The following is a 26,081-nucleotide window of genomic DNA, read 5'->3' on the forward strand; positions in this document are numbered from 1 at the left end:
TTTTGTTTTGCCATATAAACTTGATTATTGTTCTCTCAAGGTCTGTGAAGAAGTTTGATGGGATTTTGATGGGTATTGCATTGAATCTATAGATTGCTTTTGGTAGAATTGCCATTTTTACTATGTTGATTCTCCCAATCCAAGAGCAGGGGAGGTCTTTCCATTTTCTGGTATCCTCCTCAATTTCTTTCTTCAAAGACTTAAAGTTTTTGTCAAATAGGTCTTTCACTTCCTTGGTTAGAGTAACCCCAAGATATTTTATGCTATTTGTGGCTATCATGAAAGGTGATGCTTCTCTGATTTCCCTCTCTGCTTCTTTATCCTTTGTGTATAGGAGGGCCACTGATTTTTTGGAGTTTATCTTGTATCCTGCCACGTTACTAAAGGTGTTTATCAGCTGTAGGAGTTCTTTGGTAGAGTTTTTGGGGTCACTTATGTAAACTATCATATCGTCAGCAAATAACGAAAGTTTAACTTCATCCTTTCCAATTCGAATCCCCTTGATCTCCTTATGTTGTCTTATTGCTATTGCTAGAACTTCAAGCACTATATTGAAGAGGTATGGAGAGAGTGGACAGCCTTGTCGCGTTCCTGATTTTAGTGGAAAGGCTTTGAGTTTCTCTCCATTCAGTTTGATGTTAGCTGTCGGCTTGCTGTATATTGCTTTTATTATATTTAGGTATGATCCTTGTATCCCCAGTCTCTCCAACACCTTTATCATAAATGGGTGTTGAATTTTGTCAAATGCTTTTTCAGCATCTAGTGAGATGATCATATGGTTTTTTTCTTTCAGTTTATTTATATGATGGATTACATTGATAGATTTGCGTATGTTGAACCAGCCCTGCATCTCTGGAATGAAGCCGACTTGATCATAATGGATAATTTTTCTAATGTGCTCTTGGATTCGGTTTGCCAGTATTTTATTGAGAATTTTCGCGTCGATGTTCATGAGTGAGATTGGCCTGTAATTCTCTTTCTTGGTTGTGTCTTTGTGTGGTTTTGGTATTAGGGTAACTGTAGCTTCATAAAAGGAGTTAGGCAATGACTCTTCTGTTTCTATATTGTGGAATACGTTAAGGAGTATAGGTATTAGCTCTTCCTGGAAGTTCTGGTAGAATTCTGCATTGAAACCATCTGGTCCTGGGCTTTTTTTGGTAGGGAGATTTTTGATAACAGCTTCTAATTCTTCGCGACTAACAGGTCTATTTAGATTGTTCACCTGTTCTTGGTTCAACTTTGGTATATGGTACTTATCTAAAAAAATGTCCATTTCTTTTACATTTTCCAACTTTGTGGCATATAAACTTTCATAGTAAGATCTAATGATTCTCTGAATTTCCTCTGTGTCTGTGGTTATGTCCCCCTTTTCATTTCTGATCTTATTAATTTGCATGTTCTCTCTCTGCCGTCTGATTAACTTGGCTAGGGGTTTGTCAATCTTGTTGATTTTCTCCAAGAACCAGCTTTTTGATTCATTGATTCTTTGGATTGTTTTCTCTGTTTCTATTTTGTTGATTTCAGCCCTCAGTTTGATTATTTCCAGTCTTCTAGACCTCCTGGGTGAATCAGCTTCTTTTTTTTCTAGATCTTTCAATTGTGCTGTTAATTCTCCAATGTGTGCTTTCTCCGCTTTCTTTAATTGGGCACTTAGTGCTATGAACTTTCCTCTTAGCACTGCTTTCATAGTGTCCCATAGGTTTGAGTATGTTGTGTCTTTGTTTTCATTAAATTCAAGGAAGAGTTTAATTTCTTTCTTTATTTCTTCCTTGACCCAGGGGTGATTTAGTAGTTGACTGTTCAGTTTCCATGAGTTTGTTGGCTTCCTGGGGGGAGCATTGTTGTTGAATTCTAATTTTAGTCCATGGTGATCTGACAAGACACAGGTAGTTACTAATATTTTTTTGTATCTGTGGAAGTTTACTTTGTTACCGAGTATGTGGTCAATTTTCGAGAAGGTTCCATGAGCTGCAGAGAAAAAGGTATATTCTTTCCTATTTGGGTGGAGTGTTCTATAGATGTCTGTTAAGTCCATTTGATTCAATACCTCCAATAGGTCTCTCAATTCTCTGTTTGGTTTCTGTCTGATTGACCTGTCCATTGGTGAGAGAGGAGTGTTGAAGTCTCCTACTATTAGTGTGTGTGGTTTGATGACCGCCTTGAGTTCTAGAAGAGTTTCTTTTACATATGTGGGTGCCTTTATATTAGGAGCATAGATATTCAGGATTGAGACTTCCTCCTGATGAATTGTTCCAGTTATGAGTATGAAATGTCCATCTCCATTTCTTCTGATTGATTTTAGTTTGAAGTCGATTTTGTTAGATATTAGAATGGCCACGCCCGCTTGTTTCTTAGGTCCATTTGCTTGGAAAACCTTTTCCCAACCCTTTACTCTGAGTAGGTGTCTGTCTTTGTGGTTGAGGTGTATTTCTTGTAAACAGCAGAATGTTGGATCCTGTTTTCGTATCCAATCTCTAAGTCTGTGCCTCTTTATAGGTGAATTGAGTCCATTGATATTAAGTGATATTAATGACCAGTGGTTGTTGACTCCGGTCATTTTTTTTTGTTAGGTAGTAGAGTATATGTGTTTTTCTTCTTTAATTTGTGCTTGTGAATGGTCGCTAGATGTTCGAGTTATTGTAGGCCGTGTTGGGAATGTTGGATTCCTTCGGTAGTGATTTTCCTTCTAATATTCTCTGTAAGGCTGGATTAGTAGCTACGTATTGTTTAAATTTGTTTTTATCCTGGAATATTTTGTTTTCTCCGTTGATAGTGAACAGTAGCTTGGCAGGGTATATTAGTCTGGGTTTGCATCCATGGTCTCTTAGTTTCTGCAGTACCTCTATCCAGGATCTTCTGGCTTTCATGGTTTCCATAGAGAAATCCGGTGTAAGCCTGATAGGTTTACCTTTATAAGTTACTTGACCTTTTTCCTTTGCAGCTCTTAAAATTTTTTCTTTAATATTTATGTTTTGTGTTTTGATTATTATATGACGCGGGGATGTTTTTTTCTGATCCAATCTATTCGGTGTTCTGTATGCTTCTTGAACCTTCATAGGAATATCGTTCTTTAGGTTGGGAAAGTTTTCTTCTATAATTTTGTTGAATATATTTTCTGGGCCTTTGATCTGCAGTTCTTCTCCTTCTTCAATCCCTATTATTCTTAGATTTGGTTTTTTTATTGTGTCCCAGATTTCCTGAATGTTTTGTGAAGAGAATTTGTTGGATTTGCCGTTTTCTCTGACCAGAGCATTTATTTTCTCTATGGTATCTTCAGAATCTGAGATTCGTTCTTCTATCTCTTGTATTCTATTGGTTATGCTTGATTCTGTAGTCTCCGCTCGTTTACCTAGGTTTTCCATATCCAGCCGGTTCTCGTTTTGTGTTTTCTTCATTGCCTCCATTTCAGTTTTCAATTCTTGGACTGTTTCCTTTACTTGTTTGATTGTTTTTTCTTGGTTTCTCAGGGTATCACTCACGGATTTACTTATTTCTTCAAACTTTTTGTTATATTTCTCATCCATTTCTATACTCATTTCTTCAAACTTTTTGTTATACTTCTCGACCAGTTCCTTAAGGGAGTTATTCATATCCTGTTTAAGGGCCTCTATTGCTTTCATAATGGCACTTTTTTCCACTTCATCAGGGTTAGAGTGCTCAAATCCTTCTGTTGTAGGGTCGTTGGGATCTGATATTTTCATGTTGTTTTTCAGATTGTTGGAGGAGGTCTTGCCTTGGCGTCTGCCCATCTCTTCGATCCAATGCTCTCTATTGGAACTTCTGGTATCGGGTCAGGTTCCCTTGTTGGGCAGGGAGTTCACTGACAGAATGCCTACCTTTCCCCAGGCAGGGTATTGAAGCACAGGCACTCCCTCTTTCCGGGATGCCCCTACAGAGCAGGCCCAGTGTGCAAGGCAGCTGAACTGGGGAAATTTTATGGCCTCAGTGGGAGGGGAGAAATATAGAAATTTGTACCTGGATGGAAGCTGGGATGGCAGGCGGGAGAGCCTAGCAGTGTGGACACAGCACTGCAGGCTGACCTGGGAGTCTATGGGGTCGGGGAAAGTCCTAGCTCCTCCTCGCTGGGCCCCTGCCGCGGGCCCGAATCAACTCACCACTCCAAAGGCCCTCTGGATGGAAGCTGGGATGGCTGGCGGGAAGCTAGCAGGGTGGAGCAGGTAGAGCAGGCTGACCTGGGGGTCTATGGGGTCGGGGAAAGTCCTAGCTCCCCCTCGCCGGGCCCCTGCCGTGGCCCGAATCAACTCACCACTCGGAAGGCCCTCTGGATGGAAGCTGGGATGGCTGGCGGGAAGCTAGCAGGGTGGAGCCAGCAGGGCAGGCTGACCTGGGAGTCTATGGGGTCGGGGAAAGTCCTAGCTTCCCCTCGCCGGGGCCCCTGCCGTGGCCCGAATCAACTCACCACTCGGGAAGGCCCTCTGGATGGAAGCTGGGATGGCTGGCAGGAAGCTAGCAGGGTGGAGCCAGCAGGGCAGGCTGACCTGGGTGTCTATGGGGTCGGGGAAAGTCCTAGCTCCCCCTCGCCGGGGCCCCTGCCGTGGCCCGAATCAACTCACCACTCGGAAGGCCCTCTGGATGGAAGCTGGGATGGCTGGCGGGAAGCTAGCAGGGTGGAGCCAGCAGGGCAGGCTGACCTGGGAGTCTATGGGGTCGGGGAAAGTCCTAGCTCCCCCTCGCCGGGCCCCTGCCGTGGCCCGAATCAACTCACCACTCGGAAGGCCCTCTGGATGGAAGCTGGGATGGCTGGCGGGAAGCTAGCAGGGTGGAACCAGCAGGGCAGGCTGACCTGGGAGTCTATGGGGTCGGGGAAAGTCCTAGCTCCTCCTTGCTGGGCCCCTGCCGCGGGCCCGAATCAACTCACCACTCTGAAGGCCCTCTGGATGGAAGCTGGGATGGCTGGCGGGAAGCACTCGGAAGGCCCTCTGGATGGAAGCTGGGATCGACTAAGTTATTTAAATGCCATGTTCCACAGATCCTTGAAGTGGTTGAAGATTCCCTATCTAGACAGAATATAATCTCTATGTATCTAAGGAACCTTATTTATCTAACTGTGTGTACAGTAAGCATGAACAACTATTGACCTATAATAATTAATACCTTATAACTTAAAGACTAAAACTTCATGTCAGAATATTAAATAACCTGTAAACAAATGTGAGACTTATAAGGACAATGACCTCAAAATGTAAACAATATATAAGTATCTATCTAAGTAGGAGTAACATATAATGCAATATGAAAATATATCCTAAAAGTTGTATCAATATATAAAATGTCCTAAACAGAGATAATAACATACATATATACAATCTGACAAAATAATTTTGTATAGGTGTACAAATAAACAAAAGTAACAGATATAATTTGAACTTATATCAATATACAAAAATTATACCAATGTAAATTATCCATAAAAAATAGCTCACAAGTATTCACTCTATTATCCACTATTACTATACCCCCTTCTTTTTAAATAAACATAGTTTTCATCCAAACCCTCTATCTAATACAAGTAATAATCAACAACCCCTAAACAGTGTTCCCAATCCTATGGACATACTTTTTGGGAAAGGGGGCATCGTCTTCTAGAATTACTTCCTGCTGTCATGGGGGCGATGTTCTCTTAATGGGATTCTGCAAAATTAAAGTGATGATAAAGTTTCAAAATTACTGTCTAGTATAGTTGCAAACAATTTCGAAGCAGTTGACAGATAGGTTTCTTTTTTTTCAAAGTTCTTATTTGGAGTTCTGGCCAGAATGTCAGGAGAAAGTGTACCATTTCAGCACCTGGTATCCAAATAAAGAAGTGGCCTTATAGTAGCACTGTCTGCATCATGATGTCATCTCAACTAGGTAGAGTTGTTGCTGCGGAGCCCCATCTTCTTCTGAAAACTTCAAAGATTACTGCAGGAAAAGTATCTGTAGGAAAATCTATTGTTCATCATGAAAAACTTAAACATCATTCATATATACATACATTCAATGAAGAATATTATATAGACAAACAAGGCATTGAAAAAGTAAAAATTTTTTCCCAAAGTCTTTCTTCTGCCCCATACCAGATGGATACTGATATGAGACAGAAACTCTGAATGTTCCTTTTAAAAACGTGCTTGGATTTAGAGAAGTACAGAGCCATTGTCCCACTCCAAAACCAATGTGTGTGTGTGTGTGTGTGTGTGTGTGTGTGTGTGTGTGTGTGTGTAAATGTAAGTGTGACCCATACCTGGATTCATAAACCATATTGTGTTTTCTAGATGCTCCTTAAAGGATAGTTATTTTTTCTTCTGTCAGAATTCAAACATCCAGGGTCTCTTGAATTTTTGATGATCTGTATTTTCCTGCAAAGATAAGAGCAGAACCCTGCATTAACCCTTATAAGCTTTGCTTACCACCTGTATGATTGTTACCATTGTGGATGTGGTATCATTTCTCTTTTTCAAGAGGTTTCTCCTTTTCAAAGCGAATCTTTATTAATTTTGATGGTATCCATAATTTTCTTCTCCTGTGGAAACAAGAGCGAAACCCCTTCCCCAAAGTAGTATCTCCTGGTTTCCATTGTGAGGTCAATACATCCTTGAAATATACTGATTGATTCGATTCAGAAGTTTTTTCCATTATCCAATGCCTTTCCACTGCTGTTGTTCCTTTCTAATTAGCGTTAAGAAAATTCAAGGTTAATAAAGCATTATGCAATCTACTTCTGGAGGTATTTTCCATCACTTTCTGTTTGTTCAGCATACCCTGTATAGTACGATTTGGCCTTTCTATAACTGCCTGACCTGTAGGATTATTTGGTATACCTGTAATGTGTTTTATATTATAATAAACAAAAAAAACCCGTTTCATCTTCTTAGATACATATGCTGGACCATTGTCTGTCTTTATTTGTACAGGTATACCCATGATGGCCATAACTTCTATTAAATGTATTCTTACCAAATCAGCTTTTTCTGAGCTCAGGGCAGTTGCCCATTGAAAACCTGAATACGTGTCTATGGTGTGGTGTACATATTTTAATTTACTAAATTCCATAAAGTGGAACACATCCATCTGACAGATTTTATTCCTTTGAGTATCCTTTGGGTTACTTCCTGCAGGCAACAGTGTTTGATTATAGGAAGAGCAAGTAGGACATCGTTTTATAATCTTCTTAGCTTGTTGCCATGTAATAGAAAACTCTTTCTTTAAACTTTTGCTATTTACATGATGGTTTTTTATGAAATTCTAAGGCCTGCAACACCCTTCCAATCAATAATTGATCAATTTCTGCATTACCTTGTGCTAGAAGACCTGGCAGATGCATATGGGATTGGATGTATGTTACGTACATAGGACAATGCCTATTCCTGATTATGTCTTGCACCTGGATAAACAATGAAGTCAATTCTGTATCATCTGGCAAAAATTCAGTGGTTTCAATATGCAAGTTAACTCTTTCTGCATATTGTGAATCCATAACTATATTAAGAGGTTCTTTAAAATCCCTTAGCACCATAAGAATGACATATAATTCTGCCTTTTAGACAGAATTATAAAGGCTTTGTTCCACCTTACTCAATTCTTCTGATTTGTAACCTGCTTCCCCTGATTTATTTGCATCAGTATACAATGTTCAGGCTCCAGTTATTGGTGCATCATGTACAATTCAAAGAAGAATCCAAGAAGTTCTCTTTATGAGGTTAAGTCTATCACTTTTGGGATAGTTGCTCTTAATTTCTCCCAAAAAATTAGTACAAGCTCTTTGCCATGGTTCATTGTCTTCTCATACCTTTTTTATTTCATCAGTAGTGAAAGGCACTATAATTTCTGCTGAGTCTATACCTGCTAGTTGATAAAGTCTCAATTTACCTTTTATAATTAATTCAGAGACTTTTTCCACATAAGTTTTTATTTTTTACTTGGTTTATGTGGTATAAATATCCATTCTAAAATAATATCTTCCCTCTGAATTAAAATTCCCATAGGAGAAATTCTGGAAGGCAATATGAATAGGATACAACTAAGATTTGGATTAACTTTTCCTCAACCATTGTCAGTTCCCTTTATGCTTCAGCTGTTAATTCTCTGGGACCATTTAAATCTTTATCACCATCTAAGCTTTTGTTTAAATGAACTGTTAGATCAGGTATTATCCCAACAGCTGGTCATAGACTGGAAATGTTTCCTAACAATCTTTGAAAGTCATTAAGAGTCTGTAACTGATCTCTCCTAATTTGAGCCTTTTGTGTTCTAATTTTCTGTAACCTAGGTAATTAACAGAATCTCCTCTTTGAATCTTTTCAGGAGCAATTTAGAATCCCCATTTAGGCAAGACTTTCTTTACTTCTTCAAACATCCTTTCTAAAGTATCTTTATTTGAATCAGATAACAAAATGTCATCTATGTAATGGTAAATTATAGACTTAGGAAATTGCTTACGAATTATTTCCAATGGCTGACTTACAAAATATTGGCACAATGTGGAACTATTTAGCCTCCCCTGTGGGAGGATAGTCCATTGATATCTCCTAGTAGGCTGAGAATTATTATAAGTAGGCACTGTGAAGGCAAATTTTTCTCTATCCTTTTATTTTAAAGGTATATTGAAAAAACAATCTTTCAAATCAATAACTATAAGAGGCCATTCTTTTGGTAATAGAGAAGGCAAAGGAATTCCAGATTGTAGAGAACCCATAGGTTGAATTACCTTGTTGAAAGCTCTTAGATCTGTCACCATTCTCCATTTACCAGATTTCTTTTTTACACCAAACATGGGAGAATTCCAAGGGCTGGTTGATTCTTCAATATGGTGAGCATCTAGTTGTTCTTGTACCATATGTTCCAAAACCTGTAATTTATCTTTAGCTAGAGGCCACTGCTTGATCCATATTGGCTTCTCAGTTAACCATTTTAAAGGTAGGGATGTTGGTACCTCTAAATCTTTGCTATTTGCTGTATATTCTTGTACAGCATGAATGGCTGGTGACCTTTTTCCATAATACCTCACTATATCCTTCCCAGAATTATGAGTTCCTGGGACTGCAGGAATGTTAATCTTGGTATTCCATTGCTGTAGTAGGTCACAGTCCCATAAATTTATTGCAATATTGGCTATATATGGCCTTAGTCTTTCTATTTTCCCTTCAGGTCCTATGTATTCAACCCATCTCGTGCTTTGTTTTACACAAGATAGGGTTCTAATTCCCAGGAACTGAACATCTACCTCTTGAAGAGGCCAATTCAGATGTCAAGATTCTGGAGTAATGATACTTACATCTGTACCCATGTCTAATAAGCCTTCAATAAAAATGCCATTTATACAAACTCTAAGCTTTGGTCTTTGATTGTTAATAGAAGTATGCCAAAATATGCGTTTACTCTGTCCTACTGGGTTTTTTGGACTCATCCTCCACATTTAATCCATCATTTAGACCAGTATTGCTTTTTACAGCAGGCATTGGATTTTTAAATTTTCTTGGTGAAGCATGTTCTCCACTGTAATTAGGAATGACTGGGCCACTTTTGGATTGGGGGCCTGCAAGAGACCCCTCAAGCGGTTTACCAATGGTAGCGGGTTGCCTTGTCTCTTTGTTGTTGGCCGGCATTCATTGGTCCAATGTCAGCCTTTACTATACCTCCTACATATACCTGAAGTCTCCTATTTTTATCATTCCCAGAGGAGATATTATTCCTAGAAATTCCTTGCCTGCAATCCCTTTTCAGATGTTCTTATTTACCACAATTGATACATTTGGCAGTTTGATGTTTCCTAATTGCTTTGGAAATTGCTTTTCCTACCCAAGATTCATCATTATAGCCAAATGTCTCAACATTCATTGTATGCTGAATCCATTCATCCATAGGTGCTGATCTAGACTTTAAAGATCCAATTATCTTTCTACATTCTAAGTTTGCATTTTCAAAAGTCAGAGTTTCAAGAATTATTTATCTAGCTTCTGGATGTGTTGCTCCTATTTGCAGAGCCTTAATTAATCTTTGCAAAAAGTCAGTAAAGGGTTCTTTCTGTCCCTGCCTAACCCTGGTATATGATTCAACCTTTTCCCTTATTCTTGTATCCTATACTAAGCATTCAAGGCTGCTTTGTGGCATAGAGACAATGCTTCTTCATCCTAAAGAGCTTGGACCTATGGATCAGCATATGCTCCTACGCCAAAAATTTGATTTTGGGAGACCTCCACACCTTTTGCTCTTCCTTGCTGTTCCATATGTTTGGATTCTTCTCTGAAATAAATTCCAAACATCAAGGAAGGTCCATCATCCAATACTGCAGACACTAACTGAAAAAAATCATGGGGAATAGCTCTGACATTAAAAGCCCAAGTCCTTATTTCCTTAACAAATGCAGAGTATAAGCCATAATTAATGGCTTGCTTAATTTCTTTTATATCATTCATTCCTATTGGCATCCATCTACCTTATTTGGCTCCCTTTGAGCCTTTAGAAGTTGACACTTTTTCATTGTAAATTACAGGGTATGACACTAAAACCCTCAGTAAACCAGTTCTGACAGCCAGCGGTGACATTGTGTCCTGTCCTTGGGGCTTCTTACCTGTTCATTAGTTTTGTAACATGAGGGGGCCTATTTGTTTGTTGGGGTTTTCTGTCCCGCCCGACCCCCAAGCTATTTAGTCCAAGGAAAAATCACACTGAGAGATATCTATAAGTTATAAAGCTGATTGGCCCATTAGGTCTAGCCTCTTACTGGCTAATTCTCACATCTTGATTAACCCATTACTCTGATCTATTTTAGCCATATGGCTCAGTACCTTTTTTAGCTGGGGCAGATCACATCCTGCTGCTTCCGTGATCTGGGCAGGAGTGGGAGGAATCAACTTCCTCCTCCCCAGAATTCTCCTGCTCTCCTTACATCATTTCCACTTCCTGTCTGGTTTTCCCACCTACACCTCCTGCCTGGCCAATCAGCGTTTATTTAAAACATGATTGACAGAATACAGACAATTCTCCCACACCATAGTTTCAATAATTTCCTCAATCATTTCAAATCTTTTTATCATTATCTCTCATAAAGCCTGAATCTCCTGACCTACATATGTTTCCAGTGATTTCACTAAGGTATCAATTTCCTGGTCCCCATTCTGCACCTGTGATTCTAAAGTTTTAATGTTTCCCTTCAAGGATAACATCTCCTCTGTGAACTTTTCTTGGATATCATGTAGATTCCTGGTGTGGGAGAATTATCTGTATTCTGTCAATCATATTTTAATAAAACGCTGATTGGCCAGGCAGGCCGTATAGGCAGTAAAGCCAGACAGGAAGTAGAGGTGGAGAAGAGACTGGGAGTATTCTAGGAAGCTCCCTCTGTCACTCTTGCGCAGACCACCGAAGAGGCAACATGTAAGCTGACAACTGAAAAAGGTACCAAGCCATGTGGCTAACATAGATCAGAATAATGGGTTAATATAAGCTATAAGAGTTAAAAGAAGCCTGACCTAATGGACCAATCAGTTTATAATCTTATGGAGTCTTGTGTGTGATTTTCTTTGTTGCTGGCTGGCTGTGGGGTACTGGGTAGAACAGATACCCCAACAATCTGGCCATCATGGTACAGATTCCCATCCTGGAGGTACAATCTGACTGTTACCTTATCAAAACTTTGTGATAACTTCTGAATGTCAAATTCAACAGTATGAACCCTTTCAGGTAACTTCCTAGTACCCTTGGATATGGAGTTAATTTTGCCTATCATAGTATCCATTTGTTCAAATAACCTCTGATTTTCAATAATTTTAATCCTTTCAACTAGCTGTTCATTATTAGTCCATACAGCTTGTATCGTTCCTAGGAGTGCCATATTCTTCCTTAATGGTAGAATATGGAGAAGAAAACTGAAACCTAGTAACCAGTAAATTGAGGTATCCCCATAGTCATATAAACCTCGCATGGTATAACCCATTGTATTAGTAAAGAAACCAGTAAAAGTTGCATGGAAATGAAAACTGCCATATTACCTATTATCCAGAAGGTGGCAGTGTTGCCAAGTCGAGACTAGAACCAATGCAAAGGAGACAGAAACAGGGTCTTGTTTCAAAGTCCGCATTAGTATTTGTTAAAGACTGGGAAATATGAGTTGCTCAACAAAGTAAATGTAATTAAATCAATTTCATACACGGAACCAGAAACCCAGAATCCAGAGTAAGAGAACAGCAACCCAGAAGCCGCATACACCTCCATGTGACAAAGAATTGCCCTGAGGGGTTGCAGCCTTTGGCAACCGCTTGTGCTCTGACTTGCACTGCTTAAGAACTGTGCTGAAAGGGGGATTTAAAAACTGCTTAGAAAAGAACAATCCAGGCGGCCACAGACTATCCAGGCCCATGGAGCCAGGGAGGCGTGGAGTTTAAATCTATGTGGGGAGACATATGATAGGGTATATGGGGACTTGAAGCCAATCCAAGGCATGTAAAAAGAAAATATAAAGAATTGCACCAAGAAAAGCCACTGTGCGATATTCTATATTGAACTGCTAGCCCCTCGCCCAGGCCGCGACTGAGGGAGGGCAGGCAGCCGAGTGTGTGTGGGGGGTTCTAAAACCAAATGTTGGGCACCAGATGATGGCATAAGTCACAAAACATTCCCACATCAGTTTGGAATTATGATTAATAAAAGGGTTATTTATTTAAAGGGAAAAAACTTACAGATCACTGTCCTAGAAAACAGCCCTCTGCACAACCAGGAAAGGAGTCTAGTAGCCAGAAGTGGAGCTAGAATCAACAGAGCGAGCACATGGCTACCGCTGCTTTTTAAAGCCAAAGAGGCCAGGCCCAAGTGGGCTGGTATTGTAAACGTTATTGGCTGAAGGAGGAGAAGGAGCTCCCGCAGCAACTGGAGGCTGGGGGTCACCTCATTGCAATAGCCAGACTGGAGTCACCCTTCTACCTTTCACCTTGTACATTCTGGTTAGGGGTGGGGTGGGGATCACTTTGTGAGCTTTCAGGAAGAGAGATGACCATGTCATGCTTTCAGAGTGGAGGTGAGCACCTCAGGAGGCAAGAAATGGGCCTTTTGAGGAGAAGAGGGCCCCTACTGAGGCAGCCCTTGCCCGTGGACAGCCTAGACACAAGTGGGGCCCACATGAGCAAACAGGAACCATTTATTTCCGTGACTGCTCTGCCTAGGCTCCATCTTCTGGAAGGCATTCACTAAGGGAATGAGGGTCACTTAAATCTCAGGGTGCAAGTAGGTCCCAAGTGGACCGTGGAAGGCTGGCTGTGGTCAGCGGGTCCCCAGAGCCTAGTGAAGTCAGTGTGGTGTGTGCTGCCCCCAAAAGGGTCGTCCTGTGGAAATTAGCCCCTTCCTCTTCCCCTGGACCATCAGCCTTCCCTCTTGGTGTCCACTTCTGAGGTCCCAGAGATGTGGAGACACGTGGCTTTCTTGGGGAATATGGATGTGGGGTCTTAGAAGCCCAGCTGAATGGACGTGGGGTCTGAGAAGCCCAGTTGAATGGACATGGGGTCCCAGAAGCCCAGCCGAATTGACGTGGGGTCTCAGAAGCACAGTCGAATGAACGTGGGGTCTCAGAAGCCCAGTCGAATGGATGTGGGGTCTCAGAAGCACAGCTGAATGGACGTGGGGTCTGAGAAGCCAATTTGAATGGACATGGGGTCTCAGAAGCCCAGCCGAATGGACATGGGGTCCCAGAGCCCAGCTGAATGGACATGGAGTCTCAGAAGCCCAACCGAATGGATATGGGGTCTCAGAAGTCTAGCTGAATGGACGTGGGGTCCCAGAAGCCCAGCTGAATGGACATGGGGTCTCAGAAGCCCAGCTGAATGGATGTGGGGTCCCAGAGCCCAGCTGAATGGACGTGGAGTCTCAGAAGCCCAGCTGAAGCACACGGGCCTAGAGTCAAGCTCGACTGTTTGTTTTGACAGTTCTCCACCCAAGGTGAGAGTGACTGTAGGAAGAAGCCCCCTCAAGCTTCGGCAGCATCCACATCCGGGGCTGGGGAGGCTCAGAGCCATTTTGTGAGGCTCGGGAAGGACCCAGCCATCTGGTCTTCCTACATCCGGGGCTAGGGGGCTTGGAGCCATTTTGTGAAGATCCAGACAGAACCGGCCAGGCTGGTCTTCCTACATCCGGAGACCTAGTGGGGCTCGGGGCCATCTTTCTTGGGGACCAGAAGGGTGTCGGCCACAACGCACTCCAGGTATCTGGGCATTGGGGGGCTCAGGGGCACTTTCTGAGGGGCCTGAAGGGTATGAGGGATGGACGAGGTGCTTCCGGCATCAGACAATGGGGGTTTGGAGCCATTTTCCAAAGGACCTAGAAGGGTGAGGGTCAAAGTGCGCCCTTGCATCTGGGACTGGCGACCTAAGAGCCATTTTGTGAGGTTTCCGGGAGGGAGACCTTCAGGCTGGTCCTCCTACATCCAGGGCTGGGGGCCTCGGAGCCATTTTGTGAGGTTCCCAGGAGGGCGACCTTCAGGTATGTCGTGCCACATTGGGCACCTTGGGGGTTCAAGTCCTAAGCTGTGGTGCCTGGGAGTCAGTCAGAGGGCTCTTCCTGCTCCCAGGAATAGGGAGCCTGGAGCCATTTTGTGACCTGACTGGAAGGGTGGCGGCCATGTCGTGTTGTTGCTGTGTCCACTAGGGTGGCCTCGAAGTCAGTAGAACTGCCTGCCTCAGCCTTGCTAGGGTCGTGATGAAAGGCTTGTGCCACCACCCCCGCTCCTCTCAGAGGAGTGACTTTTAAGGGGCCCTGTTACACCTGACAGTGGCTTTGCATTCAGCATGTCTGTGGGACCCTACTGGACTTAAGAAGCGTCACTCTGACTAGAAGGTACCCAGATGGTATTTCCACTGTGGTGTACCTGGAGGAATTAACATGTTTCCCCCTCCTTCCTCCTTATATGTGCTGTGCCTTTCCTTTTACTGCGCTATGTGAAGGAGGAGGGGATTTGTCCTGGGGTAAGGCCTCAGAGATGTAGTGGCAAGGATCCAGGGCCACCAAGGAGGAAACAGTCAGACCTCTGATACAAGATATAAAAATAAGCCCTTACTGTCAACACAGACTAGCTATGGGGGTCGACTGTGGAACACAGGTGTCACCTCTGACTTGGGGTTGAGGGGATGAGGTGGGGGCTCACAGGTGACTTGGACCTGAAAGATGGATCTGAGAGTCAGGAAGGGTATTGTGAGGAACAAAGAGGAAGGAAAGCTTCAGAATGTGTGAGAGAAGGCAGGGTCTGCCCCTTTGCCCATATTGAGCAGTTCAGGCCCTGGCATATCCAGAGTCGAGACAAATTCACTTCTGTGTCCTCTCTCAGGGCGGTGAGCCTTTTCAGTGTCGGGGACCACCACAGCCCAGAGGGGAGCAGGCCTGCTCGCCAGAGTCCACTTTCCATCAGGACTCCAGGTAAGCTGTCACGGTTGGAAATGAACATGCAAAGAGGGCCTCATATCCCAATCAAGAAGACTGCTTAAAGCATGTGCGCCCCTCTTCTCATGCCGGGGGGGGGGGGTGGGTGGGAGGGTGGGAGGGTGCAAGTGGGGGCTTCTGTGCCTAGCTTCCTTGGACTGCATGACTTGGGTTGAGAACTCTACTGGGAATGATGACCTTGTTCCTAGGGTTGATATCAGATCAGCAGTGGCGGCCACGTCTGGAGAGCAGCGGGATTCTGCAGAGTGTGGACCTTCTCTGAGGACTAAATCTGAAGCAGAGAGCCAAAGGACCTCACTGTCTGGGTACGACCCAGAGTCCATGCTCAGGGACACCAAGGGCTTTGTGTTCTTCGGCACGTCAGAGTCCTTGTAGAGGTGGGAGTTCTTCTGGGAAGCAGGGGTCTCCAGAAAGAGGGTAAAGATGCTTTTCCGTGGACGTAGGGGACTCCTGTCGCAGTAGAGATGAGCACACGTGGGCATCACAGCCATTCCCCCGCAGGGGTTAACGTCTGTGCCACCGGCTCTTTTCTCCTGAGAGGATGGTTATAGGGCCGCCAGGTGTGGAACTTCACCAGAGTCGGAGATCTTGTCTGAACTGAGTTCTTGGTTAAGTCGGCCCTGGGAAGTTCCAGTAAAGGATCTCAGGAGGCGAGTGAAGGAGAAAGTGGTCCCTCCAAGGACTTCCCTGAATCCCTGACTCACAGACAGTCCTGGGAGGGGCTGCAGGGCTGAGCCCTCTGCCCTGGTTCCAGCCAATAGTCTAAGGGAGCTGAAGGGCCTGCTAAGAGCACCTTGGCCTGGGGCATCAGAGGGAGGCTCGGGTCTGTGAGGATTCCTTGTGAGAGTTAAGAGAGTCCCATCAGCTAAAAGCAGAGAGTACTGCCTACCTACCTGCCTTCCTGAAGGCTGTGGGAAAACGGAGGCACCTTGCCTGGATTCCTTTCAGTCTCCCATTCTTCTTTCTTACAGGCATAGTCTCTTGTCTTCAAGAGTTGGGATCCAGGGATCACGGGGACGCTTCTGGAACTAGCCATTGATCAAGGTGAGAAACGGGCTTGTGGCCTGTTCTAGCCCAAATGAGCCACACTGAATCGACCTAGCTCTTTTAGCTCTCCCAAGCCCCACTCACCGAACAGGTGTCAGGAGGTGTAAGGTGCCCTCACTGCCTTCTGTTTCCTCTCAGAGCCACAGAAACTTGTTTTGAGAAGCACACACCCAGGGATTTGGGGCTCCTCTTCTTCCAGCCTCTCAGAGGCACAAGAAGTACCAGAGTCCTTTGGCCCTAAGTGCACTCCCCAGGCAAAATCCTGTGACAGGTGCTTTTTGAGAGTTGCCCAGGGAATAACTGTCAGAGTCCTCTCAACCTCTCCCTTCCTCCCCCAGGCCTGTGAGTGTTCATCTCTGTGACCCACACCTGCCTGTCCTGCCTGTGTTCCCAAGGAAACTCAGCATGGATCCTACCAAGACCAGCCATGGCCTCCACTTCCCTGACAGCGCTCAATTCCAAAGGGAGGCAAGGGGTCTGGTGGGAGTCCAGGTCCCCATAGCAGAGGCGGGGGAGGAGGAGGCCACTGCCACGGTCCCCATAGCAGAGGAGGGGGAGGAGGAGGCCACTGCCACCACCTCGGGGTGTGCGTCCCTTGGAGGAATGCTGAGTTCTCCTCACAGTGCTCAGAGAGCCTCCTCTTCTCCCACCGCCATGGGCTCAATTGCAATGGCACCATCTGCTCAGGCCTCTGGCAATCAAGCTAGCCATGTGGCTAACCCCGAGCCTCCACTGCAGAATGCGCTCAATAGCAAGATCGTGGATTTGGTTCTCTTCCTGCTCGTCAAGTACAGGAGGAAGGAGATAACAACTAGGGCAGAAATTCTGCACATGGTCATCGGAGATCATGAGGCACACTATTCCTTAATCTTGAAGAAGGCCGCTGACTGCATGCGACTGATGTTTGGCCTTGAGATAATAGAAAGTAACTCCCTTGGGGACCCCCTTGTCTGCTCCTACTCTCTTGTCCATGCTCTTGGGATCACCTATGATGGGATGCAGCATGGTTCCCCAGGCATACCCAAGACAGGCCTGGTAATAGTCATACTGTGCATCATCTTCATAGAGGACGATTGTGTCAGTGAGGAGGTGTTGTGGCATATATTGAATAGGATGGGGCTCTATGCCGGGAGGGATCACTTCCTGTGCGGGGAGCCCAGGAGACTCATCACTGAGCATTTTGTGCAGGAAGGGTATCTGGAGTACAGGCAGGTGACAGATAGCGATCCTCCCAGCCATGAGTTCCTGTGGGGCCCGAGAGCACATGCCGAAACCACCAAGGTGGAAGTCTTGAAGTTTTTTGCCAGGGTTGTTAAGCAGGATCCCATATCCTATGTTTTCCCTATGCAGAGAGATGAGATTGAGAGATCTGAGGTCACGATCCCCCAAACAGTGGCCCTCCTGCCCTGACCAGCACACATTCTAGTGCACTGGCAGTTTCCAACCAACATCAGGTGGGGGCAGAGTCAGATCTAAGAACTGCACCCTCATTGAAGTGCTGGTCGGAGGAGTTGGGAACCTTTTCTTCTTGTTCTGACTGCGTGATTTGGGCAATCTTGGTATTTCAAAATGTTGCTACTTTTACTGCAAGGTTCGTTAGCTGGAGATGTTTTCATTTTACAAATGGAATTAGTAAAGCATGTATTGATAACGCTGATTAGGAGAATTTTGTCATTCTGTAAACACTTGAGGATGACTCATATCTAGCTTGTAACATGTCTCAAGATACTGTAGCATTCTAATTGGGATTACTCACTCAATGGGAAAGAACTTGGGATTGTCATGAAAGAAAGAATAATAATATTTTTGATTGCCTTACTAGTTTTAGCTTCCTGTTCTGGTTAGCTAGTGAAAATGAGAGTTAAAGTAAGGTGATTGCTGACTTTGCCCCATTTCTCCCCTGTAAATAGTATATAATATACTGTACTTTTGGGGGGTTTCGAGACATGGTTACTCTGTGTAGCCCTGGCTGTTCTGAAATTTGCTCTGTAGATCAGGCTAGGCTTAAAATAAGAGATCCACCTAGCTTTGCCTCCCAAGTGCTGGGATTAAAGGCATGCACCACCATGTCCAGCAATGCTGTACTTCTCAATAAATGTATTTGGCATAAGATATAGCTTGTGCTATAGCTTCTGACCCCAGCTTTTATCTTCTCTGTCTTTTCTATCCTTGTTTCCTAGCACCTCCTGTTATGTGATGTTTTGTTTGTGATCCGACAAATAAAGCTTGGTTGGATTTGGAGGGTGGAGCTAGCTGCTAATTAACCATAGAGGTCTAGAAGCCTGTACAGAGAGAAGACAGGAAATGGCATAGAAACAGGAACTCTACTTTTTTGGATGGAGGAATGGGAAAGAGGTAGGTGTTCGTATTCAGGCACACCCTGGCACAGCACATCACATCCTGTGCCTGCCTACATAGCAGAAGGTACCCTGTCCCTTTAAGAGACATGCTCTGACCACTTCCAGTCTCTTTTCCTTCCCACCATTCTTCTGAAGAGGCAGGTCTCTGTCTCTCCCCCTCCTTTCTATCCTCTCTCTGTGTCTGTATCTCTCCCTTTTCTCCCCCTACCGTCCACAATACCCTTTTCTCAAATAAACTCCACACTCAAGTTCTCTCTCTCTGCGTGGCATATTCTATTACCTGCCACAGTCCCCCCACCCACCATGGCACCCACTGAGTTCTCTCTCAAGCTGTATCTTACGTTGGTGTATGAATCAGCCAGGCTCTCTCCATGTTCCTTCTGCCCGCCAGCAGGCAGACAGCTTGAGGCACATGGAGATCCTGGACGCACAACCGCCCAGACCAATAGCTAGCAATGAAATTTCATACAACATCAGTAATAACAATGGGTCCCTCTCCCTCTTCTGGCCATGCTTCCGTGAGTGCAGATTCATCTTGGCTGTGGTTACAAGTGTGAAAAGACCCAGTAGTGGTCAACTACATGCCTATTGTCCTTAAAGCCCTTCAGGTCCCTGATCCCACCTGATGACGTAAGGGTGCAGCTTCTGCTCATCCATTCCCACAGCTCCTGGACCTTGTAGGTGATGCCCTAAGGCCAGTTTGAGTCACATGCTGAACCTCTGGGATGCTGGAGTTTAGTCACCAGAACTTTTTCTTTTCTACCTCGCTCATGGAAACTGTGTCACTCCCACACCTCATAGGTCAAACCACATACCTGTTTACATTCTGCCAGTGAAAGTAGGGCCTCTGCTCTTTTTTTGTGTTCTTTTTGATTATCTGACCCTCTCTCTTGCCTGCTGCAGGAGCTTCCTGTGTTATGCCCTGATCCACGAAGTCTCCCCAAAACCAGCAAGGAGCCAGAGTCCCATATGTAAAAGCAAAAAGCCTTTATTTTATGCAAGTTTGCAAACTTGTTCTCTCATTATGTCCAATGTATTGGAATAATGGAGAGCCCCGAGCTCAGTTAGAGTTGGGTTTTTATAGTAGTAAAGGTGGGGGTGAGGGGTTTCTGAGGTTCCAGATTCCTGATTGCCTGACATTTGTCTAGCGGTGATTGTGTGCTGGCGGGTGATCCTAATCTACATAGGTTGGAACATTAGGCATTTTCTTTGGATGGTCTGTTCTTGGGTGGTACTGGGGTAATCTCAGTTTGTGGTTCTTCCTGCAACCAGATATTGTTTCAGAGTAAACTACCAAGACTCAGGCCTCCATTAAACTTATCAACAGCTGAGTCCTACACTGGCAGGTAATAATGGTTGGAAGTAAAGAACTTCCTTTAGGTGGTCTGTTTCTATTTAGCTTATCATGTCTGGCTCCTACACCTGCTGCCTTCCACTGTGGCTAAGCGTGTCTGAGGCAGGATCCTTCCTCTGCCTGGAATGTTTTGATTCACTCACTGTAATTATTCAGCCACAAATAAGGCTGCACTTCTAGGTTCTAGAGTTATGCACGTCATCAGGCAGAAGTGCCTGAATGTTAAAGGGCCCAGTGTGATTCACATGTACACATGCGTGGTTAAATTCATTATGACTCAGCTAATCCCTTGACTCAGGGTCGGTTCTCCTGCAACTGGAGGCCCAGAGTCCCTCACATTCTTCTTTCTCTTTTTTTTTCTTTATCTTTTCTCCCCCCCACGCACCGTGTTGTTTGTTTTTGTTTTTGGTTTGACAAAGGCTATTTGGAGGGGCCTCTGGCCTCTCTGGCTTCCGAGAGTCACCCAGACCAGATCTAGTCAGGCAATAGCACTCCGCCCGGAGGCAGGAGACACTCTCCCACAGGTTCACACCAATTTACACCCTGCCTATAGAGGAAGAGACATCTCCCTGTAGGCCTTGTTGTGTTGCCGTTTTCATTTCGTGGGTTTACACACTTTCAGCTATGGGTAGCAAGCCATCCATGTCCATTCCTCTGGGATGGACGCCTTTTAGAGGCCCCAAAACCCCAGGCCTTAATGCTCTACTTGTTCAACTCCTACCCTCACTCTGCCAGTGTCCCACCAGCTCCACTTTTACGGGAGCTTTCTAACTACTGTCAGAGCACAGGCAAATGGAAGAAGTTTCTTCAAACTGTCCCTGCCATTGCTACTATTGCCAATAAGATTGGTCAGATCCACAAGGTGGCTGTTTTCAATTCATGCCTTTTACTTCCTGCCACGGCTTGTGGCATGGCGGCTGAGCAACAGGGTGGATCACACCTCTAGGTCTCTCTTATTATTAAACTTAAAATCCCTGCAGCTCAAAAACTGTGGCTTTTTCATACAACATGTGACCACTGCCATTTTGACTGAGGTTAGTGACTTGGCCGTCATTTTAACTGAGTAGCTTTTCCATACAACATGTGACTGATGCCATTTTTACTGATATCAGGTGACCTTACCACCATCCTAACCAAAGTTGGATGACTTTACCGATATCTTAACTGTAGGCCCAACTGTAGGCTGTAAATACAGGCTGGAGAGGTGGCTCAGTGGTTAAGAGCATTACCTGTTCTTCTAAAGGTCCCGAGTTCACTTCCCAGCAACCACATGGTGGCTCACAACCACCTGTAATGAGGTCTGCTGCCCTCTTCTGGCCTGCAGGCATACACACAGACAGAATATTGTATACATAATTTTTAAAAAAAAGATATTTACAGCCAAGTTCTCTGGCCATGCTTGGTTTCCAAGGCAGTCACTATCCTGCCAGACAAGCTGTGGCTATCTAACAAAAGCCTCAGGACGTACTGCTCCTTCTCTTTTGTTATTACGTAGATCATCTGGGGAGAGGTGTGGATTCCAAGCTGGTGACTGAGTTGCAGGTGTGATGGCACTCCCACGTCCCTGGAAATAGAATATTAATGAGTTTCCACCTTGTTTTACCAAAAGGAATAAAAGGTGTTTGAATAATAAACACGGGTGATCTTCAGGAATGGATCAAGTCTGAGACTCCCTTCTGATATTGCTGCGTGAACTGTGTCTCATTTTTTTCCCCTGTGCCTCTGCACTGGTCCAGTTAGGGAAAAGTAGTTTTTATGTTGGGGCATAGGACCTCGACACTTAATTCAACATACAACATGTGAGTACTGTCATTTTGACTGAGGTCAGGTGACCTTACCACCATCTTAACTGAGGTCAGGTGACTTTACCACTATCTTAACTGAGAGGCAGATCAAGTGACCAAGTCCTGCCATCTTTACTGAGGTATACCCTGCCTGTTCCCCTGATTTACTTATGTTTTTGTCTCTAAATTCCTCTTGTTGACTCTGTTGCATGTGTGTTTTGCATAGTGGCATGCCATTGGTAGGGCCCACCAAGAGCATCCACTTCAACCAATGCCTGTTTACTGTATGTGTGTGCGTGTTGATACATGTAACTTAAATGAACCTATGTTTACTGTTAAATGTTATAATTGTCTGTCCCTTACATCTCATTTCAGACTACAAAAAATAATAAGTCTCATGTTTTAAACTGGTATGTACTTTTAAGTCTCCTATAAAAATACTTTATATTTAATCCAACCTGCATTTAAAATATATGAAGCTGTTCTCTATTATTGTCAGTTCTGATGTTAACCTTTTATTGCAAGCAGTTTTTTCTTCTTTCTGTCTTTTTATGAGTATAAATATTACCTGTTAAGTTAGCCAGTACAGTCAGTCTTGGATCCAGCTCTCCAGGCAGATTCTATACTGTAGCTATCTATACCTGATAAACAGCTCTCAACTGTTCAGAGATCTGGGGAATATGGCATTTAAATATTTAATTATTAAAAAAATTCATAACCAAAAGAGACAAGTTGGCTCCCAACAGCAGCACTCTATTTCCTCCAAAGGAGACAGAAAACAAATGGGCACAAAACAGTGTCCATCCATACTTTGCTTCAGCTGCCAAGCACTGACCACTAGACAAAACTGCCTTTCATCTAAACTAAAGATCACCAGACAGTGGACAGAATCGCTGGAATCGACAGCCTGGCTGCTTGGGTCAAGGTAGGCTTGTCTTCCTACAGATTTCGTTACCCCTCAGTAAGGGTAAGTCTCTTCTGGAGACTGGCAGGCCTAGCGCTAAACAGCAAAAGGCAAATACAACCTTCAACGACCATAGAGGACCCTGAGCAGTAGCTCTAGGTGCCAACCAAGTAAGTTCTCTGTCGTTTTTGAATCAGTAACTCAAGTAAAATTTTATCCTTCTCAAAGATTTCTGATGCAGTTTGACAGCTGAGAGGTTTTGTCAGTTTAAAAGGACAACCTCACCAAACAAATTTCAGCAAATTACAAATACAAGACCTGCAAGTTATAAAAGTGTGAGGACAAGTGCACGCTATCAAATTTCTCTCTTACACTGCCTTCCATAGTCTTAAAGATACTTTTCATTGTACAAACATATCTGTCACAGTCATTCTGGCATAAATATGCTGCTGTTTACACAATGCATATGTCTAAAACTTCTGTTTTCACAAGCCCAAAGAATTCTTGTTAAATTCCAGGGAGCCGAAATGAAGGATCCACCTTAAACAGGTCAGATACACCCCTCTCAATTCCCTGGTCCTAATATTTTTTCCCTTAACTTTATCCACTGTTCTGCCAATATCTTTAACGAGTGTAAGAGACACCAGACATTTCCATACCACAAACACTGGACAGGAGCAAAAAGACCAGTTATGCCAGGATGTGACCAGCACCCAGCCTTCTCAGGTTCCCCCCAAAGACAACACCCACAAATAAGCAGGAAACAATCTTGAGAATCCGCTGCCCAATTCCTTGTGGTGCCTAATCTCCTGCCTTTTTATTATAAAAAGAGATGGGAATGTAATGATCTTTCCTGTCCCTTTAAGAGACAAGCCCCACCCACTCCCTCACCTGTTTGTTAGGCAGACAGATCTTCCTTCCTGCTTGCAGCCTGAGTCTCTTCCTTTTCCATCTCTCCCCCAAAGAGGCAGCATCTGCCTCTCTTCATTCTCCCCACTTCCCCTTCCCGCCTTCTGTTTCTCTCTGTGAGTCTCTCTCTCTCTTTCTCTCCCTCCTCCTCTCCCTTCTCCCCTTCTCCCTTTTCCCCTCCATAACCCACTAAATAAATATCCAACCTCACACTGCATGGTGTGCCTATCCATGTCTCTGTCTCTCACCTGCCGCATGGCTCCCTGCCCAGAACCAGCCACTTTCAGAGACCTGCAGCATGGTCTCATGCACCATTCCTGCCTGAGACTGGCTGCTCTGGGAACATGTGGCATAGTTAAATGGCCCTCTGCCCGCTGTAGCCACTCAGGATCCTGCAGCATTTTATCTAATCCATTACACTCACCTGTTCAAAATGAATCTCTCTCTCTCTCTCTCTCTCTCTCTCTCTCTCTCTCTCTCTCTTTCTCTCTCTCTCTCTCCTGTTCAAGCCACCACTGCTACCATACTATTCAGCCCAGAGGGCAGGTTCCTCTTTCCCACCCAACTGCAGGCTGGCAATGTATTCTGGGGAAGTTTCCTGTCTGCTTCATGTATGAATGGTGTGTGGCCACATGGATGTAAATCTGTTTAGATGTATGTTTTTTATGTTTTGTATGTCTGCCTTGTTATTTGGAACCCTTTTAAAAATTCATGACTGCTCTAAAAACCACATGGTTTCTCCATGCCTTGCAACATATATGCAGGCATCCTCTTTGCTACACACATGTCAGATGACCTCACCATTGTCTTTGCTATGAGTGATCGTGTAACTGCTGTCATCTTGATGAAGGGCAAAGAGGGCAGATCAGATGACCTCACCACCATCTTTGCTTTGGGTGACCATATTACCACTGCTGCCTGTTAGCTCTCCCAGCTTGCAGTGACCCCACCCACCTGCAGCAGATCTGTTCACTCCAAACTTCTAGGAATCTGCAACTTTGATTTTCAACTTTCTTTCTCTCTCTCTCTCTAAAAATTATTTGCAAATGTAAGCTAGTTTTAACTATAAGTGGATATGTGTATGCAACCTAAATTCAACCGCATGTATTTGTACATGTGCTTACTGTTAAAAAATATTTTAAGCAGTCCTAATGAGCTCTGAGCTCTGTTCATTATATTTCCTTCTAGACTAAGGAAACAATAAATCTCAAATATTCTAAATTGGTATGTACTTTTAAATGATGATAAATAAGTGGTTAAACCTGTTACAACATACTGCATATGTGTTTCAACTCTGTTTTAAAATATATTCTATATAATTTTAAAAATTTAAGGTTATAAAGATGTATTTCAGATTAATAAAAACTAACCTAGAAATTTCCTGTAAGCTGTTCTTCACTATTGTCAGTTTTATTGTTAAGCTTCTAGTGCAAACATTTTTTTTCTTTGTCCTTTACAAGTATGACTCTCACCTGTCAAGTTAAGGTCAGTTATAGTCAAGCTGGAGGATTTTGTGTAAAACATTCCTCCATAACCTCTCAGCTTGGATCCAACTCTCCAGGCAGAGCCTATATTGTAGCCATAACTCATATATACCCAATTGACAGCACTCAAATGTTCAGAGCTTCGGAGAATATGGCATTTAAATGTCCAATTTTAAAAGGCTTTTCATAACAGAGAGACAGGTTGACTCCTGGCTATACCCCTTCCCCAAAGAAGATAAGTGGGCACAAAAGAACATCCATCTGTAACTTGCTTCATAACGTGAATGCACTAGCTACTGTGCAAAACTGAGTTTCATCTAAACTGCTAAAGATCTCCAGACAGTGGACAACAGGACACTGAGTAAATGACTGCCTGGCTGACCAGGGCAAAGTAGGCTGATATTCACAGATTCCTAAACCATACTATCTTCTGAAGCCTGTTAGACGCTACCAGCTGTAAGACAGATGTTGTATTGCCCTCAATGACCATGGAGGACCCTGAGAAGTAGCTGTCTAGGTAGCCAATCAAGTCTCTGTCATTTTAAAATCATTAACTCAGGTAAAATTTTACCCTTCTCAAGAAGTGTGATGTAGTTTGATGGCTGAGAGGTTTGCCAGGTTAAAAGGAACAACCTCACAAAACATATTTCAGCATAACTTTCTTACCATGTTAAAATAAATGGTGTTTTAAGATACAAAGCTCAAGACGTGAGGGTCTAAGAAAGTTTTAGGGTCTAAGAAGGTGTTAAGGTATGCAAATACAAGTTATTAAGGTACAGACAAAAGTCTGAGGATAAAATGATATTTCAGGGTACAGGA

The 26,081-nt window shown here is 43.8% G+C and overlaps 1 protein-coding gene across 1 annotated transcript; it reads left to right on the top strand.

Annotated features, from left to right (window-relative positions):
- Positions 1–15,202: 15,202 nt before the first annotated feature.
- On the top strand, positions 15,203–25,035 carry LOC148117205 (melanoma-associated antigen 10-like). The gene is made up of 4 exons (XM_087902824.1): positions 15,203–15,396; positions 15,609–15,725; positions 16,392–16,464; positions 16,806–25,035. The coding sequence occupies exon 4, from the start codon at positions 16,873–16,875 to the stop codon at positions 17,875–17,877; it is 1,005 nt and encodes a 334-aa protein (XP_087758950.1). The 5' UTR covers positions 15,203–15,396; positions 15,609–15,725; positions 16,392–16,464; positions 16,806–16,872; the 3' UTR covers positions 17,878–25,035.
- Positions 25,036–26,081: the final 1,046 nt, after the last annotated feature.

Source organism: Myodes glareolus, chromosome X (genome assembly GCF_982192425.1).
Source record: "Myodes glareolus chromosome X, mMyoGla1.1, whole genome shotgun sequence".
NCBI lineage: Eukaryota > Metazoa > Chordata > Mammalia > Rodentia > Cricetidae > Myodes > Myodes glareolus.

Excerpts from the sequence above, each read along its gene's own strand:
- LOC148117205 (XM_087902824.1), top strand. The coding sequence starts at position 16,873 with ATGGATCCTACCAAGACCAGCCATGGCCTCCACTTCCCTGACAGCGCT.